The sequence below is a fragment of the Sitodiplosis mosellana genome, unplaced genomic scaffold, assembly GCF_009176505.1.
Source record: "Sitodiplosis mosellana isolate CC-2019 unplaced genomic scaffold, AAFC_SMos_1.0 Smas_scaffold_6197, whole genome shotgun sequence".
Classification (NCBI taxonomy): domain Eukaryota; kingdom Metazoa; phylum Arthropoda; class Insecta; order Diptera; family Cecidomyiidae; genus Sitodiplosis; species Sitodiplosis mosellana.
The window spans coordinates 7,917,355-7,941,484 of record NW_022601438.1 but is presented as its reverse complement, the minus strand read 5'-3'; the positions used below and the strand labels follow the sequence as shown (position 1 = coordinate 7,941,484).

Sequence of the window (24,130 nt, the reverse complement as noted above, 5' to 3'; positions counted from 1 at the left end):
AAACATACTCCGATTTTGATCAAACATATTCCGAATTTGGTCGAGTGAAATCAATTGTACCTAGAAAAACAAACAAAATTAGCAAAATAAATGAAAAATTATAATATAAAAATGGGACACGGAATTCTCGATACAAAACTAATTCTTTATTTTTTCTTAATGGTATTTTTGAAGTACTACGCACTTAATGAATTTTCATTTGTGTACTTCAATTCGAATTCATATGTTTTCTTTGTAAAATATGAAACTAATGAAAATGGTGAATTGGCTTCACTGACGTTCAAAATTCCCGGGTTGTTGGTTAAAAATGCACTAGACTCCATATGAAATATTGAACTACTGAATACAAGTTAAGTAGAAAAAACTGTAAACTGTTGAAAAACGGATGTTATCCCAAACAATCAATTGATTCGATGACAGTGCAAAATAATAGTTGTTGAAAAATCATTCCGTTCACGCCTTAAAATATCAACGATTCGTTATGATCATTTTTCTATATATCCGTATTTGGTAGGAAGGAAGTGTATGATGTGAAGGTCTGGCAGAATCTTGCGGACTCGATACAAGACAAAATTGACGGAAAAGAAGAAACAAACGTTGTAAATGTATATTAATCATCAAATCAAGGCGAATCGTGATCAGTAAAATGTATGCCGTATCCACTGGATTTTGGCACCATATATATAAAAGAACTGCGGGAGCTCGAGTGATTTTACATCGACGGTTGAACTATCTGTTACAGTCCGAAATATTGTAACCAGTGCAGAATTTGATATTCCATGTAGAAAACGACATTTGCAATATTGAAAAAATCAGTAAAGTGTAATACGCCGACATTCAATTCTGAAAACATCACAAAATGTTGCCACATCAACTATCTGTATTGTGTTTCATAGTAATCTTGAATCGAGCATATGCAGCGGTAGGTACTCATCCAAATATTATCTCATTGTGAATGATTTTCTTACGTATAATGCAATTGAAAGCATTTACTTAGGAAAATGAAAAGGAATTGAATGAAAAAAAAATCAATTTTTTTAATTGAAAAAGATGACGATGAAGCAAGTTGAACAGTCTTTGGCTATGTTTCGCAAATCGTGTTCCGAAAAAGTTGGAGTTGATATAGGTAATATATAACCAAAACCAATTTATCGTTGATTTTGAATATTTCCATTTTTTTTGTATATTCAAGCTTTAATAGAAGGGTTACATCGCGGCGAATGGCCAGATAATGACAAAAATTTAAAAGTAAATCATTTTTTATTTTCAATTCCAACAATTTCTGAATTAAAAAAATCCTCTTTTTTTCATTTAAAGTGTTTCAGTATGTGCGTTGCACAGTCTTTTGGAACTGTAAGTTTAAAATAACGCGTATAACAACTGAAATCAATATGATAGTAATGAAAATCCAAAAAAATAATCTCCTAGCTAACCAAAAAGAATGATATTTCGGAGGCAAAAGTGAGGAAGCAAATTGAGACTACGTTGCCAGTAAATTTGCGTGCATTTGCACTTGGTGCGCTGGATGCATGCAAAGATGTTCGTAAGTAATCAAATAAAAAGATTTATCAATCTTTTAATGATCATTTTGTGAAAACAATTCTCATGTTTTGTTCTCTTTCTTTCAGAAAAAAATTACAAAGATCCCTGTGATAAATCATATTATTCCACCAAATGCATGTATGATTTTAGCCCAAAAGATTTTCTTTATCCATAAAACCAAATCTTATAAGATAGATTTGTGTACAAATTTATTATGTAAATTTGTCGAATGTTTTCGTTTCTTCAAACACACCAGACATATTGACTTTCTATTAAACAAATAAAACAGCGTCTTATTGCGTTAAACTATACAATTTTTTATTATATAATTTCTTTTTATTCTGTGGTGAAACTACTTGTTGTAACAAAAATCGGTATTATTCAGCTGGATCCAGGGAATGGATCAACTCTATTCTTTCTCAGAACGAATTGAATTTTTCGTGACATGTCTTCGTTGTAAAATGCCTTACAACGTTCATAATTGATGCGTCGTCGAACTTGGCATGGCTTCTCATAAAATTCCATGCGTCGATATTGATCCAAAATTCCTTCACGGCTCAACATTCGATTCAATATACCGACCGCTTGATCCACATTGTTGTCCTTCACCAGAACCGTGCGTGCAATGAATTTGGCGTGTCTCATCTTGGATTAGCTGAAAATGATGAAAAAGAATGAAAATCTTACATATTTGATTTAAATCAGTCGATCATCAGTTTGTGTATTCATTGGAAATTCTTCCATTCACTTTGTTTTCCATCCGCTGTGTCGGGGTTTGATAAACAAATGCAGGTTAAGCGATTTGTAAATCAGCCACAAAATTGCCGACTTCTTGAAAACACAAAACCTGACTTGAATTATGGCTAAACAAATGCACTCTGATCGATCAATGAACTCAGCGCAATAAAATCCTGCAATTCATCGCCTGTTTATAGAAACATTTCACAGACGAATCCGTATTTTTCCTGAAAAAAAAAATTGAACTTACAATTTGTTGAAACTTTTTCTCACACACCACCGAATCGCAGCACATATGAATTTTGACATTGTCTGCTCGATATGTCAAAGTCGTGCTCACGTGTCACACTCACGCATCGGCATCATGTGACAATTCAGCCAATTCAGCAGTTGAATGTAGCGGAATTTCAATTTGAGCATTCGTTTTGTTTGGTTTTGGATGGAATTTGTTGCTTTTTTTCATTTCTTTTCGATTTCATAAAATAAAGAAATTAAAATTCAAATCATTTCAATGAAAAATTGATTTTCTTTGATAAAAAAAAACTCATCAAAGAGCGAGAATTGAAACTCATATTCCATGTATCACATTCAAATGATGACGCTTCGCGTTTGTATGTATCAACACGCGCCAATATCACTGATACACACTATCAGTTGGTGGCGTTACAAATGTATGCGTGCGCTCGCTGGCTGCCACTTGATATGCTGACAGCCCTGCAATTTTGACAAGTGATAAATGTCTGTGCTGATTGTTTCAATAAAGATGGCTGACGGTGAGAAAGAGGAGGCTAAAAACCTCGTAAGTAAAATCAAATTTTTTGCAATTTTCCACAAAAATTCGCCAATTGGATTGGTGTCAGGTCGTCCGGTGCACAAGCAATTAACAACCGAATTCGAAAATTATTGTGGTTTCATTCAGTGTGACTGGGAATTTGTTGAAAAATTCTGACTCATTCGAAATCGATTAGACGTTTTTCCTGGCCTAGCATTGAAGTTTGTATTATTTTTTTTTTTCTGTTGATTTTGTGCGTGTGTGTTTGTGCATGTGAGTGTTTGTTATATCGACCACTAAACTATAGTCAGATTCATTCAACCGAATTTTTTTTTATCTATCTCTCGCCTTAAAAACAAAATTCTAAACGACGAGTGCAGCCGCAGAAGCAAAAAAAAAAAAGAAAGAAAAAAAAGAGCTGTGATAAAACAAATGCAAAAGAAAAAATGAAATGAAAATGCCAATGAGTACACACGAGATGTGTACATCTGACATTTCCTCTGTGTTATCGTATATATCGTGTGTGTGCTTCTTTTTTGTGTATACAATCCAAGATACACATGCATGATTCGCAGGCAAAACATATAAAGACAAAAAGCAGAAGAATGAGAAAGAAGAGAAAAAAACCCTGCAAAATATTTATCAAAATGACAAATTGGTTTAAAGTGGTTATGTGGATCTGTGGAAACGCAACGGCGACAATAACAACAACAACAAAACACTTTGTTTGCCACAAAATGCTTGCGATGGCAAATGCTAATTTATCGCGTTTCTGAGAAACAATAACAAAAAATTAGCGTGATGTTGTCTTGCAATCCAATGTCACATTGTCGGACTGAAACTCAATTTTTTTTTTCATTAAGTCATTTACTCGGCCGAACTAGTTTCAAGTGAGACGATTGTTTTTTTTTCTTTCTCCGCTTCGTTGTTTCGTTGCCAGACTGAGAATAACTGTTGTTGAATGAAGCGTGTAAAAAAACACGATTGAAACAAGCAAAGCGAAGAATTTGCATAGAATGTTGAAACGAAACTATGCAGCAATGCAGAATGAGAATGTAGATCAATGTAAATTCGTTGCAACAATGAAGCGAGGAGAACAACAACAACAAATCGAAACAATTGCAATGTTCAAGTCAATTGGAACTAATTAGCGTCTGTTGAAAAATGGATTGATTTCCGTATTATATCTAATTGATTGGTTATTGTTGTTTTTTTTTTCTTTCTCTGTATAGCAAATAGAATTTGAGTGGGTACTACATGTTGAGGTACACTCAGTTCTTAAGAATCTCCACACACTTCTTGTGGTAAGTATACGTGAATTCAAATCAAATTGTTGAACAATTCCTCATTGAAATCGCAACGAAATGTTAATGATTCGGATGGTCATCACTCTGTCTCTTCTTCGTAGGAATGTGCACATCGCTTTCCAGTGCCATTGTATGGCAACGATGGACGAAAACAGGACAAGTTCATATTGACAGTTCCACAAGATCATCTGAAGTGTGTGGTAACGTTGACGGGTGATAGTATATCCCATGCTGTGAGTATTCAATGCCATATAAATGGCTCATTTATACAATTGTCCTTTCTCAATACGCCGAGTTTTTCATTGAATTTTTTTTTCGCTAATTTCCGGTTCCACATCACAATGCAGGACATTAGTTTTAAGGTACAAAGAGCGCAAAACGCTGTTCAACGAACGTCCATCAATCAAGACTCACCATGGAAACTTCAACAAGTGCAGGACGCCGCGAATCATTTACAGCAAGCCATACATCACATTGACAATGTAGACAGCTCGTACCATTTCAAGTGAGTTTCCATTCTTTTTGCTCAATCTCGCTCTATCTCTCTTGCTCAATTGCATACTCTTTGTGTACTCAATTTGATCATTTTTTTTTTAAATTGATATCACTTTTTGTTCATTGCTTATTCAACAGATCATCCGATGAAGTCTTACACATTTTGAGCAATATTTTAGGCGCATTGCAGCGAGGTCGAACGGCGCTAGTCATTCCCAAGAAGAAACCGATCGACGAGCTCATGAAAAGTAGAAATATGGTATACTTGCAAAACATTCTCACACACACACACACACACTTATACTCGCTTCTACTGCATCAGTTCGATCACATCGTAATGATAACCACGTTCATTTGTCCCTCTCTGTCTCTCTTTCTGACACACAGAAATCACTGGCACCAAACCTTCCAGACGATTTAGCAATCAGTTTTTATTTACAAAGCCATAAATTGATTTTTGCTGTATATCAATTGACAAACATTCAGGGAACTATGAAATTTGATTCCTGCCAAGCTGAATGCTCCGTTCCATGGCTGAACGAGGTTCTAGTATTGTTTACAGTGGCGCTGCAATTGTGTCAGCAATTAAAAGACAAAGTAAGTGCATATTTGGTCCATTTGTTGTTTGCATTTGGCTCACGCATACACACACACACACACACAACAACAACAAGTACAAAAACGCAAGGGAACAATATTTTATAATCACGAAATCGTAAACATCACATTTAATTCAAACAATATTCTTGATTTCATCAAAACTATTTGCAATTGAGTACGAGCATAGCGAGTGAACGATGTGAAAAACTGGGTCGCATTCGCTCTTTTGCTCAATCTTTCTTTCTCTCTCGTTCTCTCCCTTTCTAGCGCTCTCTCACTCTTACAAACGTTCTATGGGGACTTTGCTACTGTTATCAGAGCGAGATTATTAAAATGAGTGAAGAGAAGAGAAAAATAAATAGACCAAAATAGAAAAGTTTTGATTGCGTTGGCAAATATTAATTAATAATTATTAATATTTGAGCAAAATTTGATTAAAATGGAATGTGTTGAGGCGTTGAATGATTCGTAGATATGGTTAAAACGCCATTGGCCATTCTAAATTAACAAAGCAAAACAAAATATTTGGATTTCAACACAAATGTTGCGAGAATAATTGATTTTTCTTTCCCATGAAAAACCCTTTTATTATTGACAAAGGACAACTTGCAAACTACTTTCCACTGACATTATCAATTTTATTTTTTCAGATATCGGTATTTTCTCAGTATAAAGACTTTACAGTAGGATCTCGATCGCCGTCAGCCCTATCTTACTAAAAAAAAAATGAAAACAACAACAACAACAAATGAAACGTGAAAACGAAACCAAGAGCATGCACACAGAATTGTGGCGGTGTAGTGATAATATAATGCTAATCTAGATATCTTATGATTTATATACACTTTTTGTTGTCCTTCGTTTCCGTTTCGGTTTCAAATTTTTTTTATCTTTGTTTTGGTTAATATCATCAAAACAATTTCGATATCGTTCGAAAACCGATCCAGCTGATCTATAAATCGCATGCATCGAAGGAAACAGTAAGATCATCTAAGGAAAAAAAAACAAACAAATTTATGGTATTGAACAATAAAAGAAAAATGGAAAAAATATCGTACACATATAGGTTAAGAGAAAAACGGAAAATGAAGAAAACAAAAAATATTGAAAAATCTCAACAACAACAACAACAAAAAGAAACATGATGTGCTCGAAACGAAAAACCAATGGATTTGATAGTGATCTGAATATTTCTATAGAAGAACAAACTTCGAGGAAATAATTAGCAGAAAAAAAAACAATGGAAATAGTCAAGTGGGCGTCGATGATTAGATTAGCACAAATTTACCATAGCTGATTTTAAGTGCTCCCCCTGTGCTAATCTATGATCGACGACTTCGGTTTGACATTTGACATATTTTTTTTTTCGGATTTGCCTTCAATTTTCTTTTGTTGAAACAACCACTGCAATGAGAAACGTTGTCAACACGGCATATCGCCAGCTTATTTAGATAATCATGCTAAGAATACAAATAATTTCACACACGTCTACATTTAGAAAAAAACAAATGAAATCCACTCAGCATATTTATGCAAATCGCATCGCATACTTAATCATTCATTTTGCAAAAAACAGCAAACAAATATGTAAACCAATTGTACATAACTTCTTTTTTGATGCAAATCAACTATAACAACAACAACAAAACAACACTTATGATTTTATTAATTTAATTATTATTTATTGACCAAACTATTGTACATATAAAAAACAAATCAAGTTATTGTCTTCTTTTTTCTTATTATTATAAAAATAATTCTTGTTTCTATGAACTACTTATTTTTTTAAATGATTACTTAAGCAATTTTTATTTTTGATCAAAAAAATTCGATTAAATGAAACCCATATTAAATTTCAAAAGGAAACCTGGAATTATGCTCGTGTATTATGTATAATAATATGTTGATTGAAGGGATGAACACATTTTTTATTGTTCCCAGAGCTGTTATAGTCACCTCAAAAGTGCTGGTACGGCGACAGTACTTCACCCAAGAATCAATTAAATTGATTTTGGTGGAACGGTTATTTGGATTTGAAAAAAATTAAAAAAAAATTAAAAATGAAGTACGATAGAGATTCTGTCGGTGACATTCAACGTATTCGCACGAATGCCAGCTAGTAGGTAAACTACACACGCTTATAATCCCATAGAAAATCTGTGTCAAGACATTCTGCAGTGCCGTCGATTTATATGACAAAATTCAGTACTAATCGGTGTTATTATGCAGTATTTCGCAATTTGTCGAAATCACTTCCAGCTATTTACAGGTGATTTCGTCGTCATTAATCGACGGCGCTGTAGAGAGTCCACTTCTTTGATTATAATCGTGTGGTAAACTAAGACAGCAGTTGGGACTAGCATGACAGCAGTTAGTGCGAGATGGAAAAAATTTGACAACGCCAAAAATTTACGAAAATCTCAATGGTCCTTAAAAAATTTGTGAAATGAATTTCATGACATTTCTCATCTGAAAAAATTTGAAACTCTTCAGGTACGGCACTTGGATCATGCCCACACTTCTGAGGTGCCTATAAAATCTCTGCTTTTTCTTACTGTACCATGTACGTACAAAATTTCAACACGAGAGATACACAAAACCATCGATGAATATGGATGTGTGTGTACGATAGCAAGATAAACGTAGACGATGAGAACAAGATGCCCTCTGCAATGATGATAAATATTCAGAACAATCTTTCTCCACATCACTGGCTAGAGAAATCACATGTGCAGAAGCCCAGACCGTTTATTCATATTATTTCTCTATTGAAAACCAAACAAATTGCCGTCTATCGATCACACATTTCAGTGTTTATTTATTTGTTTTTTGATTGTTTTTGGTTTATTTCCATAAAATGAATAAATTTTGGCCAAACCGGTGGAACAACGGTATCTATGCAAAATGTGAAGCATCTCTTTTTTTCGTTCACATCACATCAATTCTGCATAACAATTGTGCGCGCCGCATAAACAACTTGTTCACCGCTTGGAATGGTTTTTCAAATGTCAATATTCATGGAAATTGACTCGAATCCGGGCATTTGTTCCGTTTGGGCTTGTTTTTTTTCTCGTTTCCAAATCTAAATATTGAAATATTTTCCAAGTAATGTACTTATGAGATAATGAAATGGAGCGGCCCATACAACCAAAACTCTATGTTTACATACGCATCATTCAAATCAGCATTCGCATCTTTTATTACACGCAAAATTCAATGCATGAGATAATTTTTTTTTTTCATTTTTTCTACTACAATTTGGGTTTTTTCCATTGGAATATTTGAGTTTTTTTTTTTTGAAATAAATGAAGCGAACGATGAAAATTAATTAAGTATTTATTACTTGCAAGTTTTCGATTTCACAACATCTCTATGTCTCTGTAAATCGATAACTTTTCATTAGAGAAATGGAAAAATTTATTTTAATGAACATTATCAAGGCAATGGGCCATCGATATGATACACTCAATGTGCTGTGTTGCAAAATCAAAAACTTGTATTTAATCAATAATAAAAAATTAATACGTAAAATTCATCTGAAAATCAACATCATACAAAGCGTTCGCTGTGTGTGTGTTTGTGTGTATTACATACATACCCATCTACACACAACTCATAATCCTCGACCGAATAAACGGAAAATGCGGTAGATCGAACATTTAAATTTACCATATTTCGATTTATCAAATTGCATCGATTGAGGAATACAACAACAAAATGACAACACCAAAGCACAAAAATATCACATTGATGTGCGCTTTAATTATTTAATGGCGGAAAATGTTTAGCTGCTAAAATCCAAAACTAAAAATTATATTCAATTAAAAAAAAAGAAACAGAAAAAAAATACGGCTGTCATACCGATGAAACAAAACACATCCATTGGATTGTATCAATATTTTTTATTCTGTTGGTAACAAATGAAAATTAAATATCATTTTGCTATATACACCATTTGCAAATATATTACTGCTATTTTTGTTTTTCGTCAGTGAGTTTGTCTGTCAGTTATGTTAAATCTGCCCGTAAAACTTCAATAAAAAAAAAAACAATAATGTCAAATTAATCTAGTGTCTATTAAATTTCGTACATATACACATTAAATTGTAAATGTTTCGTTCTTCGTATTCACATTGTCACTAACATAAATGTTATTGTTGCGTGCAAAGTGCTCTTATTCAACCACAAACAGAAAAACTAAACAAAAAACATTGATCTTATTTATAAATTACACAGATATATTTAAAAAAAAAAACCTAAAATTCTAGACAAATTAGTGGTAATTAAATTTTCTTCGACTTTACCGTATTATATTTATTGCATTGATTTTTCATTTCAAATTCATTTCTCTATGAGTAAATACTCAGCGCTTTTCTTCTAGATCTGTATTTTCTTCTCTCCTTAGAATCTAGACAAGGAAACGAAACAAAAGTGTAGCCGCTTTATGTGTCGACATTTGAAAAATGTGACGAAAATTAATATATTGAACGGTTGACCATATGAATGCGTGAGAGCAAAAGAGCAACTTTGATTCGCAGTATTTTAAAGTGTAACATCTCCATACAAACGTATACGTGTAAAATACTGCGAATCTAAGTTGCACTTTTGCGCTCACGCATTCATATATGCAAGCAGGGTTTTTCACCAAAATCAATCGAATCATTCCACAACCTAAGAAATAGAAAATGCTTAGTTACAACAAACTAATTGAAATCACTCAGTCTCAGTTCCAATTGAAAATCGAACTGCCACATTTGCTTCGGCAAAATTGGTTGAATTTAATGTCGATCAATTGGCGAACTAGTAAAAATTATGCATCACTAGAATTGTTTACATTTTTTTTTGGTTCTTTCATTCTATGTTTTGACACACAAAATTTAGCGTACAAATGAACGTCGAAACACTTTAAAGCGTTGCACTATGTCTGCACATGTAAAAAATTAAATCAGAGACTTTTTTTCGTTTTTGAATTGGACTTATAAGCAATAGTATGTTTTTGAACAAAAAAAAATCAAACTCATTTTCCGAACAAAAGATGCGCTCGCGCAAAATGCGCATCATTTATTTAAAACGAAGAAAAAATGAAACACAAAAACGGCACAAACATTGTTGAGACAAAGCGCAATGAAAATAACCAGTGCGAAAATATATAAGAAGATAAACAATATAAATATAAAGAAAAACCTTTATGATGACAATAAGAAACATGTTAATGGAGGATTAAATAGTATTATTATTATTGACTTGATACATATATGAAATAGTCCATAGATTAGAATGTCCGCATTTGAAGAGAAAACACATACACAAACCATTATTTCAATTTGAACCAATAAAAAACTTAAAAATAAATAACTTGTTATTTTCCATATTATGTCAACAACAACAACAACAAATCGAGTCTTATTTGAACTTCTGTATTTCGAAAATTGTTGTATCTTTAACGAAAGAAAAATAAAGAAAAAAATCTGAAAAAAATGACAAAACAACAAATGACGGAAGAATGTTTTTTTCTCTATTGTAATTTTGGCATTTCGTTCGAAATGGCAAATAAGATTGTTGCAACAGTTATGCATGTGAGATTCTTTTGGCGAATGTTTCTTTCTTTCTTTTTTAGCACTACATAAAATGTAGAGCTACTAATCTGGTTTTTTTTCCTAATACTTTTTTAAGCTATCAACAGAATTAAATTGACTTTCGATTCTATGCTCATATTATTTTTTCAATTTAAACCAGAGGAGAGTATCTTTCAAAAAAGAAATTAAACCAAGAACTTGTAATTCATTGTTGAGATAACTGAGAAAATCTTTTTTCTGTACCTACTTTGTTGCAAATATATATCCTTCGTACTATGCTTTTAATCCATAGTGTTATTAAATTATGTTACTTCGATACATTTCATGTAGTGCGCAAAAAACTAGTTTGTTGTGAAACAACAAAATAGAATGAGTAACTAAAATCTGAAGAACGCATCGCTCCACTCTGCCGTCTTGTTACCTCCATTCCTCTCTCTCTCTCTCTCTCTCTCTCTCTCGCTATTTTTCATTCTCGCTCTAGCTCTTTCAAAACCAACATTTTCTTTCTCTTTTTTATTGCGCCATTCACTTGTTTTTCCTTCTGTCTTGTTTGTTTCAGTACTATTTCGCTGCATTTTTGTCAACTAAAAACCGACATTTCGGTTGTTAAGTAGACAAAAATGCAACGGTAACAACAACCATTGCAATGTCGATCCCATTTAAATAATGGCTTACTTCTAGTGGCATTCATTCTCTTTTTTCTTTCGCGTTGAAACAGCGTTCAATTGCTTCATTTGATCATTAACCGATTCAACAAAAGAATTGTGTGCATTGTTTGGATAAGTAAAAATGTAAACATTAAACGTTTTGTGCATCATTTGATTAATGAATGAATGAAGCAATAATGTTTCATATCAATCATAAGTAACCAGTTTTCTTTCCCCATTCATCCAGTACAGTTACAATATTTGTTGAACGCGAGTTCACGTTTGAATACATCACAGCTTAAGAAGCATGCACAAATCCGCACAAAGAAAAAAAAACAGCAATAACACCACACGAGACAAAGAGAGAAAAAAACCAGCAAAAATTAAGAAATCCGACAACATGAACGAAAACACTATTTTGTATGGTGCTACGCGTGAATGAGTCAAATAACCGAACGAACATTAAAAAAAACCACCATATCTAACAATATATTGCAACATATGAAATAACATTCATCGCAACAAGTCTCAGTCTATAGCCTCACACTTATTGTGTGAATGCCTTGGAATTACCTTTCGCTTTCAGCCAAAGACTGTTTGCCCTCCACCGAAACATCTCATTCAATCGTACACACCGTTGAAACTAGCGAAATGTTTACGAATGAAGGCGAGCGCGCGAGAGCGCACGTCAACAGAAACCAATGTTTGCAAGAAATAAACTAGTGGCTAAAATACTCCAAGTTAAAAACCAGTTGATCGCGATCAATAGGCAACAACGAACAAGAAACCAAAGACAAAGAAAAACGAGCTCACATCACCATCAACAGCTTGTCTCATATTCTGATTCGAAACGATTGCTCAGTATAATTCGCTGCGTCACACGTGCCCAACCAGAAACCCAAAGAAAGTTAGTAGTGAAGAGAGAAAAACGCCGATCTGTTGTTAAGACACGAAAAAAAACACACGAAATAAGCAGGTGAATTATCTTAAATCAACAAGTGACAATAACATTTCAATATGACGTGAATTCAATGTGTGAATGTTTTTTCAAATAACAAAGTGCAGCACGAATTCCAGCACAACATTGGTTCATTTTGTTTGAAAGAAAAATTGCATTTTGCAATTGAACATTTATTACTTTTTTTCCGAGGATTTTTTTTTCACGAAAGAACCTTTAACATCTTTGTTGGGGTATAAAGATATTTTAAGACATGCTCGAGCATAAAATTGGTTGAACAGTGAGAAAGAAAATACGATAATCTAGTGAATTTGAATTTCAGAATGTTTCAATTGGATTTTATCTTGTTTTAAATTAAAAATTATTTTTTCTTTTTCAAATTATTATTCTCATCTTTGGGATTCATAGTCAAGGGCATATAGTAGACAACATTCGGTTGTTCCTTTACTCCCTTTGCCACATGTAGCAAGAACAGTATTTATGCCGGATTTTGAGTGGATTTCACAGTGCATTAATATGTCCACATGTTTGAATGGAGCGAACAATTGTTAGATCAAGTGGAATGGTTTGTTGCAAAAATATGCGAGCTGTAAACAGTGGTTCAACGAAATTGATTGAAACTGTAATGATGTGAACCATAATCGAATTGGTGTGGCCCATTAAAACAACTCTCTCTTAATTTTGCTGCTTCGCAGTACAATAACAGCTTAACTACCATAAAATGGAATTTTGTTGCTAGTTTATTTCACACTTTTCCCGATTTATACGTATATAATAAATTCGCAATGAGATGGATTGACGAGATTTTAAATATGATGTTAATGCGAATACAACCAGATTTTAATATCGGCTTTTATTGTACTGGGCATTGTTACGTTTTTCCTCCATATCGGCAATAAATAATCGGTGATGAAATCGTGCGTCAAAAAAATGTAATTCGCTAGAATTTCATCATTGATTCGTGGAAAACGGTTTGAAAAGAGGGTGTTGCACAATAATTACGCGATGTACACAGCGTGTACACGAAAATACCAAAAATGTTCATTAGAACGATAAAATAAACGAAATGAGTACAAATGCGCGATTGACGCAACATGCTCGAGCCCATACACAACAACCGACCGACCAACTGATCAAAAAGCCGTCCAATTGCGAATTAAATGGCAAACGTGAATTAAGCAAAACACCCAAAACAGCATACGTGCGCGCTGCTTCTCGCTCTCTGCATGCACGCGGCTAACGGCTACCGATGTGCATCGACCAAAGTAACCAATTCTCTTTTTTTTCCATTTTGTTTTTGTTGTCGTCGTCGTCGTCGTCGTTGTTGTTGTTGTTGTTGTTGCAATCAATTATTATTTGCTTAAACCATTGAGCCAATCGATTTGACCTGAGATTTAATACAGCAATAACGGAAGAAACAACAACAACACAAATTGCCACGACTGATTTCTCGACATTTTATTAAAATTGATGATTGATTTCAATTGGGCAAAAATATGCGTCGTTTTTATAATGCATCAGTTTTGATTATTCATTCACATTGAAAAACGAACCGAGAGATGAGACACACACACCAGTAAAACACCTTAATCGCAATCATTTGGAATAACATTGAAATTATGCCATTGGAATTTGTGCGTGTGTGTGTGTCGCAGATGATGATTATTCGCACCATGCTAATTGCCATTTGTTGGAGCACAGCTGAAGATTGTCATTCGAGCGCGCAGAGTGCCACTGTGTGTGTGCGATGAGTGCCGTTGCAAATGTGTCTCTTAGCCTTGCTAATAAAAAAATTTCGTTCTTTGAATTGGGAGATAACAGAGACAAGAAAAGCCATCACCTTTTGGATTATTATCACAAGGCTTCACCTTGCGCATTTGATACTAATAAATTTTATAAATTAAAATTTGACCGCGGCTTTTCGTTCGATGCTAAACGATGTAAATGACGGAATAAGAAGTCAACAAATGTTAATTCATTTTTCTACATTTCGTAAACCACATAAACTTAAAACACTGTGGTTAATTGATCAAAATCAAATGATTTCTCCGAATAATTTGCTCATTATCTCTTCGCCTATTTCAGACAAAAAAATGGCCAGAAACGGAGACGTAGTACTCATTACAGGTAAGAATATACATTACACATCGACTTAGGCCTCCAAATAAAATGTCGAAGAATTGCGAATTGTGATGATTTCGAGTTTAGTTCAGGGTTGATTAATGACTTCTTTTTTTTTATACCTTTTGATTAGGTGGTAGTGGCTTCCTTGGCCAGCATCTCGTCAAGCATTTACAGGAAAATGACGACGATGTCAAAGAAATCCGAATTGTCGACCTAAAACCATACAGAAACAACTTAAGTACGTATTCACAATTTATTACACTTGAAAGTTTATCATGTTGATTTGCCATTTGCAAAGTAAAAGAAAACGACAATGACGGCAAAGTAGAAGAAAAGGTCAAGATGTTAGTCAACTTCTGTGCTCGTTCTGTCTCTTGCACGCTCCTGCCCATGATTCAATATCAAACTGGAGTAATTAAAGTTGAATAAAGTCACTTTTATTACTTTAATCTTCTTCTTTTTTTTCTGTGTCTCTTACATTCACTACCATTGATATTATGAGCAATTGCATTTGTTGAGAAGCCGAATGAAAGAAGAATCGTCTTTTTTTGTATTCTTCAAGCCAATAAATTCACTTTTTTTCCCTACTTTTTGTTGTGTTTTGTTTAAAGAGCACGCTGAAACGAAGCCTATTAAATCCATTGTTGCTGATATTTGTGACACGGATGCTGTCGGGGAAGCATTCGATAATGTTGATGTGGTGTTCCATTGTGCGGCCTACATCAATTTTCAATTTCCACCTAACATCAATGAACTCGAGCGCGTCAACGTGAACGGTAAGTGCGACCGGAGCTATTTATTCATTGCAATAGTTACAGATGTTTGTCAAAGTACTTTAACATTTAACATAACAATAATGAGGTCGACGCAGACCAAGAAAAAAAAAACAAGCTAAGAAAATGGACAAGAACAAGAATGAACCGAGTGTTATAGAAAACTCTTAAATGATATTAGGAAAAGGAAAAAAAGAGAAGAACGAACGAACGAAAGATAGACCATCGCAAGAGATTGACCAAACAAAACTTATATCAAAACTCCATTTGCTTTCATTAAAGGTACAAAAAATGTTATAAACTTGTGCATCAAACACAATGTGCCAAGGTTAATTTATACGAGCAGCGCATCTGTTACATTGACATCATACTTGGGATTGGCACCGTTTGCTGTTATTGTAAATCTAACGGAGAGCAAAACGAAGCAAGTGACATCCGACAACGATATTCTGATACCCGGATATTCGGTGACCAAACATCGTGCCGAAAAGATTGTGCTAGGCGCCAATGGAACGAACTTAGCAAATGGCACAGGTACTTGAATATAAAGCCACCGGCTTTTTTTTTCTTCTCATTCTCTCTCTCTCTTCCTCTCGTTGTTCGTATTGAAATGCCATTAGAAAGTCCGGAGAAATTTCAAGGTTGCTCTTGAAACCGGTTTATTCAAAAATCATCCGGCATATACAACAGTGAGCACAACTACCATTTGGTTTGACATTTTGCTATTAATTTAGTTTGAGTAACTTAAAAGTATGTTACTTAACAAGTAAAGCCGCTGAGCTTCACGTCAAGTCAACTGTTAAGTAGAATTACCACTCATATTGAACCAAGTAGTTAGTACCATAATGATTTCTACAAAACTCAATAGATGTCGTTAGGGTCTTGCATGGGCCCCACGTCAAAAATTCATGAAAACTAAAAGAAAGCCCGATTTTATGACCGCAGGTGAACTCCTTACCACATCGATTCGACCGACTGTATTGTATGGCGAAGAAGATCCATACTTTTTCCCAACATTGGCCAAATTCACAAAGAAAACCGGAGGCATTATACCAAAAGTGCTGGGAGCTGGTGGAAAACATCAAATGACCTACGTCGGTTAGTGAACTTGTACATTTTCAATTTTGCTTTCAATTTTTGTTCGCTTCCATTTTGCCACATACTTTTTTTTTCCCTATTTTCATCGTATACGAAAAATTTCATCTGGAAAACAAAAAATCTCGTTTCTAAACTAGGTAACGTTGCCTGGGCACACATCCGAGCAAAACAAACGTTAAAAAATTCATCAAAGAACATTGCTGGTTTGCCGGTATTCGTAACGGATGACACTCCCATCGAAGACACTTCACGCTTTTGCCAACGTATGTCTCGTCGCACTGATGCCTTCAACATTCGCCCAACATCGTGGTCAATTCCATCGTTGATCGGCTATTGGCTGGCTATTCTATTAGAATTGATAATTTCAACGTTGAATCCGATTTTTGGCACCAAGCTCAATTTTCAACCAAGAGCATTAGCAGCATATGCTGGCTCATTATTACAATACAGCCGATTACGGGCTGAACTACACATGGATTATGAACCAATTTACAATGAAGAACGTTCACTGGACGACAGTGTAAAATGGTATTCAGCATGGTATAAATCCTATTTCAACAAGGATAAACAATCCAAAAAAGCCGAATAATTCATCGCTCTTGACTATAGTATACATGCAATTTAAGGGCTTTTTTTGTGTGTTAATAACATGCACGGACATACACTACAAAAACGTACGCACGCAACATACATACATTCATAAATTTTACCTTTAAACATTGGTGTTGAACACTTCTTCTACTTTCTTGTTCTGTTTTTTTAGTCTTAGGACAATTTTTTATTGGGTTTGATCCAATTTGAAATTATATATATTTTATTAAGGGCATCTATCGCCCACATTTTAATAATGTATTTTGTATATACTTTTTGTATATACATTTTATATTGCAGAAAGAAAAAAATGCGAATAAATTTATGAGAGAGAAATCAATCACTAACTCATTGTGGTTTTTCATATTTGACTCGAAACTTCGAAGCGGTTTCCGTTCGTGAGAATCAATATTTACATTTTTCAATTAAAATAGATCATAAATTATTCAAAGTCCAACAATTTCACTAAATATGTTGAGACTATTGCACTTATCGACTAGGGGCATTTCTCACGAAAAGAATGAATGAATTCTTATAAATTTGAAAAATTTCTTCCATTCGGTCCGATTCGATCAATTTTTATCAATTCGTGTAAATAAATGATCATTTACACTGAACTTGTGTTCTGGAAGTGGGTTTTGGTGGATCTCAAGGATTGTTCAGAACTGCTCCCGGTTCTGGAAGTGGATCTTCAGGATGGGCCAGGGCATTGTCAAACCGGATCTGGTCCATCCTGAGGATCCACCAAAACCCACTTCCAGAACACTTTCATTCAAGCAATATCGTCATTTCAGTACATTTTCTTACAATTTCAATAAAAAAGAAGAAATAATAGACATTTTTGCACATTTGCTCAAATTGTTTGTGTGAGAAATGCCCCTAGCTTATCGAATAATTGGATAGATTGAGATGCCACACAATTTACTCGAAGATTACTTCAACGAAACCTCAAATATGTACAAAGGCAATGGGAATTCGGTTTGAAATGTTGCAACCCCATCCAGAGATTCCAGAAAATGGTTTTCATTTATTTTGAATGTTGCATGAATTATGTATGCATTTCTTATAAATTTGAAATAAATGAGAATGGGATTGCAACTCTTGTTCAAATCATCGATTCTAATTTGGCCAACATTTTTTTTCTTCATTCGGTTCAAACGTGATAGAAATTGAAATGTTGCTTCAAATGCAGAATAGATTCATTATTTTCGCTTGGGTAATTGAAACATATTGCAGTGGGTATTCAAAGCATATTCTGTCGGTAAAAACCAGGTTGTTTTTTTTTCATTCATAGGAGAAAAAATAATCCATGATCGGCTCAAAATTAATAATCCGCAATCGTATACGTGATTTGAATTTCAGCCAAAGCAGATCACACTAAATGTTATTTGTAACACGAAAAAAATGTGCTCCTGTTGACTCGGCACCAAGTAATTATACATCAAATGCCATTTTACTGGGAAAATGCTCTTTTCATCACCGAGAAAAAAAAACACAAAACAAAATAGGGCTCGAAATTGGATGCTCTTTGTAATTGGATTCAATTGAATTGATTTTGTTGAACGTCGTTCAATTAAACATCGAATTTTGATACTGCAGCATGGTAAGCACTTGCAATCAATTCAATTCAATTGAACAAGATTGTTCAGACGATGAAAGAGTTTCAGGCTTATTTAATTGAAAATAAAGTGGTAACTAATTTTGGATATACAATCATTAAAAATGCCTTGAGTTCGACGTTGAATTCGTCTAGAGAAATTTAAATAATGGGGTTCCACACATAGATACGAACGGATCGGGGGGATCACTTGTTCACTCAGCCAAAAGAAATTAGCAACACATCAAAGTATTATTGATTGATGTTTTGCATTAAGCAACAAATTTATATAAAGAGAATGAACAGAAGACGCTATATTCTATAAGTCCGATATTGATTGCGGTATAGGTATAACTGTTAATATTCTAAAACGCTCAATGTGTTTAAATAATTTAATTTAAATTTCGTCGAAATCTCGAATTGATAAGTATACAAACGTCGAGAAAATGCTTAAAAGAATCAAACGGAAATTGGTCATTAGAAAGGAAGACGAAGATAATGTGTGAAAATGAGAAATTGAACGAGAAGATAAATATGTCAACATGTAACGAAAATGAGTGACAAAATGGAATGGGAGAACGGTTGAGCATTGTAATCGTTTCGAAATTAAATGGTTGAACGCAAGACTTGTCTAAAAAAATATGTTTCATCCCTTCCGCATCTCGTACGTACTTAATCACCTTACGGTTTTTTTTTCCTGCTCGTTCCCTACCTTGTGCGAGCGAACGGAGTGAAGTACCACACTTCATATCGAAATGATGGTAACATTTAGCCCAAATGCAGTGTGGCGACGATAGCAGCGACGGCTATGGTGGTGGTGATGGTGGTGATGGCTGTTACAACGGCTAGTATACCAAAGTCAAAGAGTTTCTTTAGCGCTAATTTGCTTGGGAATTTTGTGACTTGATGATACGATGCTAATAAATCGTCGTGCCGTTGTGTTTGGTCTGGTTTGCACCGAATTAATTGTGTTCACCAAAGATTTCCGATTATTCAATTTAAGTGAACGTGATGTGCGCGCAAGCGAGCGAGCGGACATTTGGTTCGTTGTGCAAAAACCAACGAAAAGGGCACACGGTGTGGTGCGGTAAAAAGTGAACGAAAGTGAGATAGAGAGGTAATCTTCATGAAATATAGATTACAACGTTTAATGATACTGCTTTATGGAGGAATAAGACATTGCCCATTGTGAGTGCGCGAAACAGCGCTGTCAAATCAATTTTAAATATAATCAACCACTCATTCTATAAAAGCGACGAGATGCCGCTTTCAAAAACAAAAGCACACAAACACACACATACACGCGCTCGCGCCAGAAAAATACCATCTATCTATCAATAGATGTATACGTATAAAACATGTACCGTTCACGTGCTTCGAATTTCCCTTTTTTTCGATTTGTTTCGCTTCGTTTTAAAGACAATCGAATTTGTTCACTCGCGCTACATCGTCTCTCATTGTGCTCCTTTAAAGGATGAACGTGAAAATAAAACGTAGCGGTCTTATTGGAAAACGCTACAGTATCTTATTCTTATCCTTATCCCTTTTGTCTTTTTTCCAGCGCGTTTCGCTCGGTGTTGTGTGTTTGTGTGTTTTTTTCGCTTTTCTTTTCATTCCTTTTGCTTTGTGCTTATTTCGTAGCGTCACGTTTACAATCGCTGCATTACATTGTACAATCTGTTTCGGGTGGATTTCGCAACGGGATTACGATTTGCTGTGAAATCCATGTTGACACACACACACACACAGCTCCCACTTCCCTATCATCTTTAAGCATCTCTTATTCGTACGCACTATCTCATTTCACGTCTCTTCCATTTTCTCTCTCTCTCTCTCTCTCTCCCGTCCCAAACGAAATTAGACAATTTTATTCCACATCGCTTAATATTTTTCCATATTTTCTACAAGCCAAGTATCTACCTCTACCTATATACCGGAATGGAACTGCGAACTTATTAGAAAATTAACCTCTCGACTTTCTGTTGCATATGTGTCTGCATGTACACACACCAATCCAACCAAACCCAACCAGCCGCCCTCGATCACCCTTCATCGTAATAGAGTTCCAGAGAAAGAATATGTCGCTCCATTACGAGCTCACTGCCAACACCACCACCAACACCCTCTCAAATTGCTTGAGACAATCAATTCGAAGCTAAGCAGCGAATAATACGACTGTATTTATGGTGACTTGAAGGGTAAATGCAGGTATTGTGTCGGTAGTTTAAATGTTGAATTAATATTCATATAAAATGGTAGATTCATTGAAAGCCACTGCAACATTTCGGTGCCTGGGATATTAAAGTGATTTATATTAGACACGCTTTTTTATACACATAATTTTCCAAACGCACACACACATACACAAACATCTCCCTTCATCTGGGAATTGTGAGAGGAATGTGTGTGAGTTAAGGTACAAATGGCTTACACCTTACACTCATCGTCATCGTCGTCGTCGACTGTTCATTGTGGCACAAAACACGAGGCTCCATTGAATCGCTTTGTGTCAAACAAATGAGAGGAACACATCCTACCGAAATAATGAAATAGCTATGTTTTTCACATTTTTCGGGTGTGAGCAATGGCGCTTTTATTTAGGGAATTTTTCAATTTTGATGCAAATATGCTATAGCAAAACGTAAAAACGCTATGAAACACTCTTAATATCATCTCAAAGAGTAAAATCTTCGCATTTTCCCGAACTGAATTTAAATCAGTTGTTGTTTCACTCAACAGGAGCGTTTTTTCTTTCAATTTTAAGACGAAAATCCCAAACATACATGTATAAACGGGGTGAAATAGAAAAGTTCCACAGTCTGATTTCAATAGAGTGTTCTCGAAAGAGACTAATAAAATTATGAATGTTTAGAGTTCTGAAATTATAGCAATTTTGGGTGAGAATATTTTGTAGATTGGTTTTTCGAGCGAGATTTGAGTGGAAAACTCACACAAGTCCGGGCAAGAGTATTGTAATTGAAAATGTAATATCAAACACCTTTGAAAAATATTGCCGGGCATCCGAATGCAGTGATACTTTCAAAAGTGCAGATATCATTATTGATGGTTGTAATTTTCACTTTTAAAACCATTTAATTTAATGTGTTCAGTCTATCTCAAATCTATTTATATGTAGCGTGCTCAAGCATTAGGCATACAATTGCATTTGAGACCATCTATATATGCGATACATGTGGTGAAATAATTCAATTTAAATTCAAATGATATTATAGTTTTCTACGTACCATAGTCGCATTAGTGCATTTCGAAATTTGAGCTGAAAGGAAACTGAAAAATCGATGGGAAAATATCACTTGGTGAAGTGTGCAGTCATTTGAGCCATGGGTAAATAGAAAAAGCATAATTTTTCACCCAAACATACCGTTGCCACGCAGATATTCGCACACAAATCGACAGGCGAATGAAAACTAACAACAATTCAATCGCAACATTTGTACAAATGTATGGCATTGCGCGAAACGCAAACAACGTATACACCCAAATAAGTTCGAAACATTGAAAAGGAAATATTTTGCGGTAGCATCGTATTTTTGGAATCGGACACGGCATCGGAATGTGTTTTTGTTATGCATTCTGCATTTGGGGTTAATTACGGTATATTGAGATTTTAAAAAAATGCGCACGATTTGGCTGGTTTGGTGCATATCATAAAATCGGTCATCGGTGCATCCGTGGATGTTTGTGGCATATTATTTTGTGGAAAGGTCAATTTTCTAGTTTTTAGATTTTTGGAACGTCCATTGGTTTTTCGGCTACTGTAGATACTATATGGCTGTGATCGGGGCCGTACCGCTGCTTGATTTGCGAGAATTGGCAAAACGGCACAAAGTAATAGTTTATCATACCACATTGACAATGAGCATGTGGATAGAAAGAAAATTGTGTTATTATTTGTATACGTCAGCAATTGTGAAATGAATGGCAAACGAAACGATTATTCAAAATTGTAAGCGAGCAATACCATTAACCATAAGTCAGCAAACTGAAAATCATTACCATTGTACCGAAAGAGCCGTCCATTAAAGACCATGCATGCATAGATATGCATGCAATGTATCGGGGTATTTGAAAATGAGCACGCTCGTTCGTTCGTTTGTTCGCAAACTCACTTATTTACAGAAAATGTGTGGGCATGGGCATCCCACATGCCGAAAATGTATCGATAACTGTTTGATGGTGCTAAATGGTTTAATGAACGAAACGGGCCATATGAACCGAAACAAACCGTTTTGAACAAACAAAATTGCTGATTCGAATGTTTTAACAAAAGACATACCATGTGACTGCAAGCTAATAATAATCACGAACCAGTGTAAACCTGATACGCACACACACACACACACATAAACACATTAAAGAATTTTCCTCACTTCCATTCAATTGTGCGCTACTTCTCTCCAGCACCGCATGCAATTTCCTTTGTGTTCGTGATGGGGCAAAACTTCGTAATTGAAACAATCGTCACTCTCTCTCTCCCTTGCGCTCGGCTCTGCAATAATAATAATAATCGATTTTATGGCCATTTATTTTCTCGATGAAAGAGCCAAATGGGTTTGGCCAACACAACAATGCCATTTTTGACATTATTGATGAACTTATTTACCAACTGAACCCGATGCGATAATCGATTTGATATTAAAACCGATTTTCAAATTCTCCGAATTGTAATTGTACAACCTGTTTATTTGCGTGATGTTTCGAACGTGACCATAGATTTTTGGCAACGTTTTTGGCTCAATTTTAAATCGCACCAAATTTTCCTCCCTCTTCTCCTCCTTAATTCCACGAATATAAATCTTCATGAAGTCTGACCCCAAAACTTATGACCTAATGTAGCCTTTTTTCCATTCACTCTCTCTCTCTCGCTCTCTCTCTCTCTCTCTTGACGAAAGGCTTCTTCTTTGTTGTTTCCTTCTTTGTAAAGACTTTTCCACTTGTTTGAATAGACGATGCGATGCATGTGACGATTTGGAAATTGAATCCATTTTACTTTTACAAATCGAAAGAACACTTCGTTTTCATCCTAATGCAGCAGTTATACGCATATATACATAGTACGTCTTTTGTTGCCTGCTGCTTAAATACCGCTTAATATGCGCAGCTGTTTTATTTAAACGTCCAGTGACATGTCTTTCATTTGCAGATCACTCTATAGTCCGATATAAACTCCGTTCTTTTCTTCACCGTCTCACTCTTTCTTCCTCACACGCGTGCTTTGAACCTTTTTTTTTTCATTTAGCACCGAAAATAATTTTCGGCCTGAGCTGCATAAAACCATTCCAAAGAACCTC

At 34.8% G+C, this 24,130-nt stretch overlaps 4 protein-coding genes across 5 annotated transcripts in view; 3 read left to right on the top strand and 1 right to left on the bottom strand.

Annotated features, from left to right (window-relative positions):
- Positions 1-859: 859 nt before the first annotated feature.
- Positions 860-1,775, top strand: LOC129577648 (general odorant-binding protein lush-like). The gene is made up of 6 exons (XM_055465059.1): positions 860-922; positions 1,051-1,126; positions 1,193-1,248; positions 1,318-1,353; positions 1,429-1,543; positions 1,629-1,775. Exons 1-6 carry the CDS (start codon positions 860-862, stop codon positions 1,715-1,717), a joined length of 435 nt encoding a protein of 144 aa, XP_055321034.1. The 3' UTR covers positions 1,718-1,775.
- A 60-nt stretch (positions 1,776-1,835) lies between these two features.
- Positions 1,836-2,688, bottom strand: LOC129577650 (28S ribosomal protein S21, mitochondrial). The gene is made up of 2 exons (XM_055465062.1): positions 2,531-2,688; positions 1,836-2,197 (listed from the first exon to the last, which is right to left on the bottom strand). The coding sequence occupies exon 2, from the start codon at positions 2,185-2,187 to the stop codon at positions 1,924-1,926; it is 264 nt and encodes an 87-aa protein (XP_055321037.1). The 5' UTR covers positions 2,188-2,197; positions 2,531-2,688; the 3' UTR covers positions 1,836-1,923.
- Positions 2,689-2,955: 267 nt separating this feature from the next.
- LOC129577646 (protein rogdi-like) overlaps positions 2,956-24,130 on the top strand; it is a 74,335-nt gene continuing 53,160 nt past the window's right edge. The window contains exons 1-7 of one of the 2 annotated variants that reach the window (XM_055465058.1): positions 2,956-3,079; positions 4,285-4,356; positions 4,461-4,592; positions 4,707-4,864; positions 4,993-5,113; positions 5,242-5,451; positions 6,105-6,181. In XM_055465058.1, coding sequence (XP_055321033.1) covers positions 3,017-3,079; positions 4,285-4,356; positions 4,461-4,592; positions 4,707-4,864; positions 4,993-5,113; positions 5,242-5,451; positions 6,105-6,173 — 825 coding nt within the window. In that variant the 5' untranslated portion in view covers positions 2,956-3,016 and the 3' untranslated portion in view covers positions 6,174-6,181. Of the gene's footprint in view, positions 3,080-4,284; positions 4,357-4,460; positions 4,593-4,706; positions 4,865-4,992; positions 5,114-5,241; positions 5,452-6,104; positions 7,316-24,130 lie in introns of those variants that run through there. The other variant, XM_055465057.1, reaches the window with a different exon arrangement.
- LOC129577645 (3 beta-hydroxysteroid dehydrogenase/Delta 5-->4-isomerase type 4) lies at positions 12,347-17,552 on the top strand. Its single transcript, XM_055465056.1, has 7 exons — positions 12,347-12,653; positions 14,721-14,762; positions 14,890-14,997; positions 15,371-15,535; positions 15,815-16,066; positions 16,478-16,630; positions 16,768-17,552. The coding sequence occupies exons 2-7, from the start codon at positions 14,729-14,731 to the stop codon at positions 17,217-17,219; spliced, it is 1,164 nt and encodes a 387-aa protein (XP_055321031.1). The 5' UTR covers positions 12,347-12,653; positions 14,721-14,728; the 3' UTR covers positions 17,220-17,552.

What these genes read in the sequence shown, in the direction of transcription:
- LOC129577648 (XM_055465059.1), top strand. Translation starts at nt 860, where the DNA reads ATGTTGCCACATCAACTATCTGTATTGTGTTTCATAGTAATCTTGAAT. An exon ending in AAAAGTTGGAGTTGATATAG is followed by an intron (nt 1,127 to 1,192) that starts GTAATATATAAC and finishes TGTATATTCAAG; the next exon opens with CTTTAATAGAAGGGTTACAT. An exon ending in TTGCACAGTCTTTTGGAACT is followed by an intron (nt 1,354 to 1,428) that starts GTAAGTTTAAAA and finishes ATAATCTCCTAG; the next exon opens with CTAACCAAAAAGAATGATAT.
- LOC129577650 (XM_055465062.1), bottom strand. Translation starts at nt 2,187, where the DNA reads ATGAGACACGCCAAATTCATTGCACGCACGGTTCTGGTGAAGGACAAC.
- LOC129577645 (XM_055465056.1), top strand. Translation starts at nt 14,729, where the DNA reads ATGGCCAGAAACGGAGACGTAGTACTCATTACAG. An exon ending in ACCATACAGAAACAACTTAA is followed by an intron (nt 14,998 to 15,370) that starts GTACGTATTCAC and finishes TTTTGTTTAAAG; the next exon opens with AGCACGCTGAAACGAAGCCT. An exon ending in CGAGCGCGTCAACGTGAACG is followed by an intron (nt 15,536 to 15,814) that starts GTAAGTGCGACC and finishes CTTTCATTAAAG; the next exon opens with GTACAAAAAATGTTATAAAC.